This window comes from Panthera uncia, assembly GCF_023721935.1.
Source record: "Panthera uncia isolate 11264 chromosome D3 unlocalized genomic scaffold, Puncia_PCG_1.0 HiC_scaffold_8, whole genome shotgun sequence".
Classification (NCBI taxonomy): Eukaryota; Metazoa; Chordata; class Mammalia; order Carnivora; family Felidae; genus Panthera; species Panthera uncia.
In genome coordinates this window covers 27092567-27102844 of record NW_026057586.1, presented here as the reverse complement: position 1 = coordinate 27102844, position 10278 = coordinate 27092567, and the positions used below count along the sequence as shown (strand labels likewise).

The 10278-nt window shown below is 51.9% G+C and overlaps 1 protein-coding gene across 3 annotated transcripts in view; it reads right to left on the bottom strand.

Moving 5' to 3' along the window:
• Positions 1-432: 432 nt before the first annotated feature.
• ST8SIA5 (ST8 alpha-N-acetyl-neuraminide alpha-2,8-sialyltransferase 5) overlaps positions 433-10278 on the bottom strand; it is a 50977-nt gene continuing 41131 nt past the window's right edge. For 2 of the 3 annotated variants that reach the window (XM_049620139.1, XM_049620140.1), the window contains 2 exons: positions 6644-6730; positions 433-3135 (listed from right to left, as the gene is read on the bottom strand). In XM_049620139.1, the coding sequence (XP_049476096.1) occupies positions 2820-3135; positions 6644-6730 (403 nt within the window). In that variant the 3' untranslated portion in view covers positions 433-2819. Of the gene's footprint in view, positions 3136-5300; positions 5856-6643; positions 6731-10278 lie in introns of those variants that run through there. The other variant, XM_049620142.1, reaches the window with a different exon arrangement.

Genomic DNA, 10278 nt, shown 5'->3' with positions numbered 1-10278 from the left:
CCCCCCAGGAAACCTAAGGCAGATGGAACCAAGCAGCCACATGCACGGCACAGGCAGAAAGAAGCACAGACCTGGAGTCAAGGGCAGGGTGCCCAAACCCCCCAGTGTGCCCAGGACTGGGGAACTCTGCCCGGGATGCAGGGCTTCCCTTGGGTCAAACCAGGAAAGCCCGGGACCAACCAGAATGGGGTCCCCTAGGCAAAAGACCCAGGTTCAGCCCTGGTTTTGCCTGAGAATGAGGTGAAGGAACCATAGACAAGTGTTTTGAGTTCTCAGCAACTCGGTTTTCCCATCTGTAAAATTAGGATAATTCCATGTGCTTTTCAAAAGTGAGACAACGTGAAGCAGAGTTTCTCGATCTGGCACCGTTGACACTTTGGATCAGCTCATTCCTTGCCGGGGGGGGAGGGGGGGGAGGGGGCTGCCCTGTGGACTGCAGAATGTTTAGCAGCATCCCTGGGCCTCTCCCCACCGGATGTCAAGGGTAACGCCCAATCATAACCACCAAAATGTCTCTAAACATTGCCAAATGTCCCCAGGGTTGAGAACCACTAGTGTAAATGAAAAGCCTATCCAGGGTGATGCTTGGCCCAGAGGTATCTCGGCAGGAGGACCAGATTATTACTGTCATTAGTCCCCAAAGATCCCTCCCCCCAGGAGCCTACTGGAGAGCTCCCCTTCCAGCACACATCACCTGGCCAGCCCTGAATGACAGTGGCCCTGGTCGGCACCTTGGCCTCCCGGTGGGGTCATGGGCAATCACACCACAGTGGGTCCTCAGGAAGGAGGCTAAATCTGAAGAAGATGCTGCATCCGTCTGTGGGAGACTGTCCTTCAAGGCCCATTGTCCCTGAAGGGACAGGCCCAGGGGCCAGGATGGGGAAAACAAGGGTGTCTCACAGCCATTGGGGAAAACTGCACTGTTCGACTTTTACCAGGGAAAGGAAAAAACCAAAGTTATCTTTGGAGAGATCCTCAAAGGCCTTTATGTTCTATGTCAGTGTCTCCCAAACTTCTGTACATCAAAAACAACCTGGAGTACTTTCTGGAAATAGAAATTCCTGGGCTCCTTCCCAGAACCACGGAATCAGAATCTCCAGGGTCGGGGGAGGAGGTGGAGAAGCTGAATTTTATACAATCCCAAAGAAGTACTTACCTTGAGGGTATGAATCCTTCTAAGTCACAGGGTCTAACTCAGGGGGTGGCTAATTATGGCCTGCGGGCCACCTCGGACCTTCTGCCTGTTTCCATACAGCCTGCGAGCTAACCATGGGTTTTGTATTTTTAAACGGTTGGGGGTGGGGATCAAAAGAAGAAGACTTCGTGACACGTAAAAATTATGTAAAGTTCACGTTTCAGTGTCTGATAGGAACTAGAGTGTTACTGCAGCCCAACCACACTCGTTTGTTTGTGAAGGTCTGTGGCTGCCTTGTGCTGGAACCATAAAGGTGAGTGGCTGTGACAGAGACCATATGGCCTGCAAGGCTTAAAATATTTGCTCTCTGGCCCTTTCCAGAGAACATTTGGCAGCCCTGCTCTAACTCCCTGGGCCTCGGCAGTCTATACCCACGGCCCTTGTTGGACCCATATGTCATAACTGAACTGTCACCCACTGGCATGACCCGCATGAGATGTAAGTCCACCTGTCGGACATCAGCCTCCTGTTCCAGGCCTTGCAAGACCCACGCTGTAGGGGTGCCTGGGGGGCTCAGTCGGTTAGGCATCTGACTTCGGCTCAGGTCACGATCTCGTGGTTTGGGAGTTCGAGCCCCGCGATGGACTCTGTGCTGACAGCTCAGAGCCTGGAGCCTGCTTCGGAGTCTGTGTCTCCCTCTCTCTCTCTGCCCCTCCCCCCTCACACTCTGTCTCTCTCTCTGTCTTTCTCAAAAATAAACATTAAAAAAAAGAAAAAAAAAGACCCACCTGGTAAATGTGGCTTATCCCCATCATCCTCCAGCCCAGTGACGTGGGGAGGGAATATGTGACACCTCTCCACCTTGTGCTCCTCCCCGCTACCCCCACAAGGCCCAATCTTATCAGCACCCTCCGTTTAAGTAACAGAACGCGGGGACGCCTGGGCTTTGTTTCATGAGCATTCCCGTTGAAGCAGGGCAGCCCAGGCCCTCAGATTTCATCCAGAAAGACCTGACATGCCCCCACTCAACATTTCTGCAAACTGGACTCACTAAGTCCTGCCCTGGACCCAATGCTCTCCAGGTGGTGGTTATGAACACATCCAGTGGAACCTTCTTCCTTTTCAGATGGTAATAACCACCAGAATGAGCTGAAAAGGCAGGTTCCAGGCCCTTTTCTCTGAGATTCTGACGCTGTGATCAGGCCACAAGTGAAGCCAGAGCTTCAGTGCCCTGAGCTGTTCATTCATGAGATCACTTATCCTGTGGTCCCCCATGACCAGGGAGCCACCGTACTAGCCCTCCCGACTTCTTTTATGCGGAAGGAAAACAATTCACGTCTATCTTGTTTTACTTAGATTTTCTGTTATAAGCAGCCAAACCTATTCCTAGCCTAAACCAGTCCAGTGTGATGGACAGGGAGACTGGGGCCTTGGAAGATATAAGAACCGTCCAAGGTCATCCAACGTGAGATCAAATCGTTCCCAATTTGCTTTCTACTGGTCCGTGATTTCTCGTGCATGCAATCTTTGCGTGAATGGTTTTGCTCCTGCTGCCTCCAGTGGGGGACAAATGCCTAATCACTCTTCCAGATATCTTCGGGATGTCCTCTGCAAGCAATGTAATAACCAAAATTTGACAACCATTTTCTTGCCAGAAGTCGCTCAAATAATAGCCAGTTGGCACTCACTGTGCCCAGACGGGAGCCCCAGAGGACAGTCCACTGAGCCAACCTGAGCCAGGACAATGGGTGCAGAGGGCACAGCAGAGTGATGCCACACTGCGTGGGCGTGGCCACAGAGGGCCACGTGAGGTCGCCCCTTTGCCCTGCCCAGACTGCCCTGCCCCAAGCAGCACCTTGGGAAACATGCGGAAGATCTCCTGGTTGATGTGGTAGATGCCGCTGGTGTCCACTTCATACTTGAGCTTCGTCCCCAGGGGCGTATTCTTCTGCGTCGTGAAGAGGAAGGAGGGGGCGTTGCAGCACCTGGACAGAGTGGACCTGCCAGGCAGGAGACACAGCAGGAGGGACAGGTGACACAGGGCAGAGCAAAGCCTCTGGAAGAACAGAGGGGTCAGGGAGCTGAGGCCCCTCGGGGTGAACCGTTCTCTCCCCGCCACCCCTTCCCACACTCACCCCCACCCCCTCGCCTCTGCTCATGTTGTCCCCTCCCCCTTCAACATGCCTCCCAAAGCCTGGGCCTTGCCTCCCCTCCTCACACTCGCCTTTCTCTCCGGGAGCTCCCAGCTGCCCACCCCACTGACCTCACTGGCCTCCGAGGACCTGGAGCACAGACCAGCTACCACCCACTTCGTCACCTACCAACCCCCTCCCCACTTGAACGAAAGCCCCTTGATGGCAGGCACCCTGCCTCTCCGGATCCTGCACAGTGTCAGTCGCACGAGAGTTCGGGTGTTCGACAGCCAGCTGCCGGCCAGTCGTGGGATGAGTCATGCCTCAGGCGTTCGCCAAGATCTGCCAGGCATTCTACTACTTTCTGGAAACACTCTTTATCCAGCCTTGATGGAAATCCGGGGACACAGAGCGCGCCCTTGGGTTCTTGGCCCCTTAGACAAGGTGTTTACCCCTATCCCACGGGGGCAAAAACCCAAGACACCGATGGTCAACAGAAGCATTTAGAAAGTGTCTGAGGAAGAGGGGAGGTCAGGAAGTGGGCTGGTGCTGGTTGATGACTCCCTGCAGAAAGAGGAGCCTGACTTCCTAAAGAGGTTTTCAGGAGTCCATTGTTTCTTTAAAAAAAAAAAAAGGAAGGAAGGAAGAAAGAAAAGAAAGAAAAAAAAAAGCCCTGTGGCTTTCGCTCACAAGAGCAGTCAAACACAAGCCACAGAAGGGTTAAAGCTTAGAGGATGCAAGCAGCCTTTGCAAAACTGAAAAATAAAAATAAAAATAAGCCCTCCAAGGGAGAAGGTGGCTGCTGAGGCCGACCTGGGAGTCGGCCAGGCAGGAGAAGGCTGAGTTTTCCCTCTGCCTCAGCTGGTGCTCTGCCGGGTCACTCTCTTTCTCCGAGGCCTGCTGAGGGGCGGGGTCCTGGGCACTGCTCTCCCCTGCCCTGGGGGCCCAGAGCCCCCCACCCTGGCTGCCCAGGGGCTGGGCCTGACACGGGAGGCAAGCTGCTGCTCTCCCACATGGTGGGGTGGGGAGGGCTTTGAGCCCGCGAGGCTCCGTTTTCTCCCAAAGCAGCAGTGTTATGCTGAGTCCACACTGGCCTCCTCCCGCCAACACTGGCTCCAGGCACTGTCACGTGCAGTGTCTAGGCGGCCCCAGGAGGGACGGGACACCTCTACGGAGCCGGAATGATGACGACCACCAACGTTTGAGGAGGGGCTTGCTGGAGAGTCCACATCCAGGGTCTGGGATGGAAACTTGGGCTGCCAACCGGTGTCAGGAGGCCTGGGTTCTAGTTTCTGATCCGCTCCTGCCAGCTGTGGGGCTCTGGGCTCTGGGCCTCCACCGCCTCACCCATAGAATGTAGTCTTGGCTCTTCTCCCTCTGAGCCTCTATAATTCTGCGACTCCAGGTTGCCAAAGCCAGGAAGGTTATAAAATTATGCTTTATGACTTTATTTCTCGTAGGAATTTCATTGGGGAAACTCAGCTGGCTGCCGATCGGAGAGGGCCTTCCTGTGGAGTGATGAGTTTCAGAATGTTGACTGAGTCTTCTCAGAGGGGAGGCCAGGGACCCGGCCAGCAGAGGCCATGAGTCAGCACTGGCCCATTTAGCTTTGCTGGTCCAGAAACTCAATCTTGCCAGCCAGCTGGAGAGTTCACCACTGATGGAAACTCTCTCATATTAACCAAGCTTACCAGTGACAGAGCTATAAACCAGAATGCCAACACGTCCATTTGTAGGCAGTAGGGTGAGGGAAGGCCTCAGTTACAGGACTCCTTCTAGCACATCCCCTCCACCCCTCCCCATTTCACCATACCAGGGTCTTGCAAACCTGAATGAAGGATCTCATCATCGTTGAATGAGCTTGTAATGAGAGCAAAGGGAGGCAACCGACTGGCTTTGAAGGTTTTTCCATTTGGAGCCTGGCAAGACCTGATGTCATCTCCCTTTTCCACACCTGAAACTACGCCCCCACCCCCCCCCCCCACAAGGGGGGCCCCCAGCCCCCCCCCCCCCCCCCCCCCTGGAGCCTCTCTGCTGGATAGTGCTGGCTGATCCCTGCCGAAGGCTCCCACACTTAATCCTTGTTTTTCTGCTGCCATACCATCTTCCTGCTGCTTCGTTATTTCCTTAGATATGTGAATCCCACAGAGGACACTTCTGTGCAGCTTCCAGCCCAGACAACATCTCCTTGCACCTTGCTGACCTTCTCTGCGCTGGGTGTTTTATCAGCCTGCTCAGGCCCCGCCCACCCCTGGGGGGGCATCTGTCAGGGCAGTGCCTACACTAACACCTCTTGCTAAGGGGTGGATTTGGGGTGGCACTTGCCGCACAGACCTTGGACCTGTTCCCGCCTCCCAGCACTTTGCTCAAGTTCATGTTCTACTTTTATGATGGCGAGGGGTGGAGGCGGGGTCTTCCTGCCCTCCTGTTGGGCCTTAGCTGGGAATCTGCAGTCTCACAGAGGCCTCTGGTTTGCGGCTGCCGGTACCTGCTCTTCCGGGGTTATCACTTTAAACATCCACATTTCTAAAAATGTGCCACTTAAAACTACTACTCAGTCTCTAGACGTGGCCTGGAATTGCAGAAAACTGGACCGAATGACTCATAAGGAAAAGACAAAATGCTTAGTGTCATTTGCTTTTCACAGCCCCCCCGGGTAGGATTCCTGCATGCTGATGGCTCCTGACTACATCCAAACTTCAGCCTGAGTAGCCTGCATCCGGTCTATACCTACATGCCCGGGGTCCCATCAGTCCCATTCGGTAAGGTCTGTCTGCACTAAAATCCCACCGTGAGCTCACAGAATTTTAGCGATGAACCTACGCTTCACGTTAATCAGAAAGAACTTGTGGACGTCTGCCAGCTGTTCATCTCTTGCAGACAGGGGAACCTTAAGCTATGGCTCTTGCCTCTCTGGGAGCTTATAATCTATCACTTTGGGTCAGGGAGCAATTAGAAGCTCGTCTACAGCAGGCCTCACGCGTCTGGTGCAAGCAAGCTGCCCCCGGAGGGGCTGGTGACAGGGCGCGGCCATAGAAGAAAGCTCAGTGCACCTCACCACTCAGGCCTGCTGGAGACCTGGAACCAAGGTGGAGCTGTAGTGGCCACACCGCACCCCCCCCCCCCCCCCCCCCGCCCAGCCACTCACGGGGCTGCCACAAGGCCTAGGGGATGGAATGCAGGGGCCGTGGCCAGCAGGGTGTCCACCTCGGCCTGTGTACTGAGTCAGAACCTCCCCGCTGCCCAGATCCCAAAGCCCAGCCAGGGCCAGCTCTGGGGAAAAGACGACCCCGGGGCCGGGCCTTGCAGGACGGGGCGGCAGGAAGGAGAACATCACCAACGGGAGGGCGGGGGAGGGCAGACAAGTCACAGATACTTGAACTGGTTGGCCTCAGAGATATTCATTGCCCATCTGCACATCTGCAGGCTCTTCCATCTGTCGAATAGCTCCGACTGCTTCACCCTTTGGGAGTAGAGACAGAAGAGAACGTGAAAGGGCCAGGCTGGGCAGAGCGTCGGCATTCGCGATCACCCCTTCCTGCTCCCCATGTGCCCAATCCCGGTGTGGTCCTTTACGCTAACTGTGGTTTCTTATTTTTGGTGTCCTCGATGCTCGGGCACCCAGGGTCTTGCTCACTCCTAGGGGGAGTGAACCGCTCTCCTGCAAGCCTGCCTTCCACATGCAAACCAGCCCATCCTGAGCCCAAAGCCTCACAGCCTCCTTTATCAACAGAGCCACCAGCCTTAAGGGAACCCAAGAGCTCTCTGAGTTACAAGCACGATCCCATTTCTGTCTGCCCATGTGCATATCTTGGGGAGAATCTGAAGCTTTCACCGGCTTCCCGTAGAGGTCCTTGATTCCAAAACCAGGACAAACACTCACTTAACTGTAAAGTAAAAACCAGTTTCATTCTGCAGAGCTGGGTCCCCTGTGTTTAAATGGAGGGGAAAGGGTTGTTCCCAAACGGGGCAAGCCTCACCCACAGAAGGAACACATACATGACTGGTACGGGGAGGGGTGACGGGGGAGCGGTGAGTACAGGAGAAATACAGAATAGCGACAAAGTATGTGGATTTTGCACTCAGAAGAGGAGCTGGGCCTCAGACAGGCTTCATATTCCCCCGAACTGTGGGACCTCGGGCAGGTTATTCAACCTCTCTGAGTCTCATCTATATAATGGGCATAATAATAGATTATCACTCACTGTCCCAGATCTGTGAAAAGTATTAAATAAGGTGATGCAATAAAGGCCTAAGCATAGGAAGTGCACACGGAAAGTACCTGGTAGTTGTAAGCTATTGTTATGGTTAAACTGCACTGCCTGGGCTCTGCTCGCTCACAGCCCCCTGGACTTTTCCCCTTTTGTGAAACCCGTAACCCATCCCTACTCACTCCTGATCTTTCCCACAAGATAGTAAGTAACGGGAGGGGCAGGGGATCACGCCTGAGTTCACACCATAAATCCAGGGCTAAGGCACACGGCCAGCGTGTGGTAAATATGTGTTGAGCGTATTAATAAACTGGTGAATGAACCAAGAAGTCTGAGTTCCAAGAGAGTCTATAATTATTTTTTGAACTCTTCTCTGTAGCGGGAACTGGGGATACAGCAGTGAACAAAACAACTCTCTGCTTCCACGGAGCTTAAATAGCAGTAAGGAGGCAAGTGGAAAACAGGTACATCTGCATATGACAACAAAAGCACAAGCGATGAAAGCAAAAATAGACAAGTGGGACTACGTCCAACTAAAAAAGCTTCTGTACAGCGAAGGACCACAACAGAGTACAAAGTCAACACAGAGAACAGGAGAAACTATTTGCAGGCCATTTATCTGATGAGGGGTTAATATCCAAAACACATAAGGAACTCTTACAACTCAATAGCAAAAGGCCAAATAACCTGATTTTATTTATTTAGTTTTAAATGTGTATTTATTTTCAGGGAGAGTGCACGAGCAGGAGAGGGGCAGAGGAAGAGAGAGAGAGAGAGAGAGGGAGAGACAGAATCCCAAGAAGCCTCCACACTCAGTGCAGAGCCCAGTGCAGGGTTCAATCCCATGACCGTGAGACCATGACCTGAGCCAAAGTCAAGAGTCAGACGCTTGGGGCGCCTGGGTGGCTCAGTCGGTTAAGCGGCCGACTTCGGCTCAGGTCATGTTCTCCCGGTCCGTGAGTTCGAGCCCCGCGTCGGGCTCTGTGCTGACGGCTCAGAGCCTGGAGCCTCTTTCAGATTCTGTGTCTCCCTCTCTCTCTGACCCTCCCCCGTTCATGCTCTGTCTCTCCCTGTCTCAAAAATAAATAAAACGTTAAAAAAAAAAAATTTAAAAAAAATATTTAAAAAATAAAATAAATAAATAAATAAATAAACGATAAAAAAAATTAAAAAAAAAAAGTTAGACACTTGGGGCGCCTGGGTGGCTCAGTCAGTTGAGTGTCCGACTTTGGCTCAGGTCATGGTCTCACGATTCGTGGGTTCGAGCCCCACTTCAGGTTCTGTGCTAACAGCTAGGAGCCTGGAGCCTGCTTCAGATTCTGTGTCTCCCTCTCTCTCTCACGCCCTCTCTCTCCGTTCGCACCCTGTCTCTCAAAAATGAATAAATGTTAAAAAAAAAAATTAAAAACAAAAAAGAGTCAGACGCTTAACTGACTGAGCCACCCAGGCACCTCCAAATAACCTGATTTTAAAATGGGCATAAGATGGGGTGCCTGGCTGGCTCAGTTGGTTAAGCATCCAACTTCAACTCAGGTCATGATCTCATGGTTCATGGGTTCGAGCCCTGCATCAGGCTCTGTGCTAACAGCTCAGAGCCTGGAGCCTGCTTGAGATTCTGTATCTCTCTCTCTCTCTTTCTCTCTCTCTCTGCCCCTCCCCCACTCATGCTCTGTCTCTCTCTGCCTCAAAAATAAATAAAACATTAAAAAACAATTTTTAATGGGCACAAGAATTGAAAAGACATTTCTCCAAAGAAAACATACAAATGGCCAACAGACATATGAAAAGGTGCTCAACATCACTAAATATCAGGGAAATGAAAATCAAAACTGCAATGAGATATCATCTCATACCTGTTAGGATGGCTAATATCAAAAAAACAAAAGGGGCGTCTGGGTGGCTCAGTTGGTTAAGCGACTGACTACGGCTCAAGTCATGATCTTGCGATTCGTGAGTTCGAGCCCCGCATCAGGCTCCTTCTTGCTGTTAGCCCAGAGCCTGCTTCAGATCCTCTGTCTCCCTCTCTCTCTCTGCCCCTCCCTGGCTCACACACACCCTCGCACCTGCTCTCGCTCTCTCTCTCTCAAAAATAAATGAACATGTTTTAAAAAAAAAACCAAAAAAATAAAAACAAAAGATTGCAAGTGTTGGCGAGGATGTGGAGAAGAAGGAGCCCTCGCACGGCGTTGGTGGGAAGGTGACACGGTGCAGACAGCACGGCAAATGATACGGAGGTGCCTCGAAAAATTACAAAAAGAACAACCACGTGATCCAGCAGTCCCACTTCTGGGTATATATCCAAAGGAATGGCCATCAGGATCTAAAAGAGCTACGTACAGTCCCGCGTCCACTGCAGCCTTAGTCAACGTAACCAAGACAAACAATCTAAATGTCCACTGACGAGTGACCAGATAAAGGACATGTGTTATAGACGTACAATGGGATACCACTCAGCCTTTTACAAGAAGGGAATCTGTCACATGTGACAAGTTGGATGAATCTGGAGGACGTTATGCTAAGTGAAAGAAGCCGGTCACAGAGGATACATACAGCATGATTCTGCTCATGATGTATCTAAAATAGTCAATCTCATGGAAACAGAGAAGAGAACGGTGGTTGCCAGGGACTTTGGGAAGGGGACATGGTGAGCTGCTTGCTGTTCGATGTATATAAAGTTTCAGTTATTTAAGATGCCTAAGTTCTAGAGATCTGCTGTACAGCTTAGTGCCTACATTTAACAACACCGTATTAAACACTTAAGCATTTGTTGACAGGGTAGATCTCATGTGAAGTGTTCTTT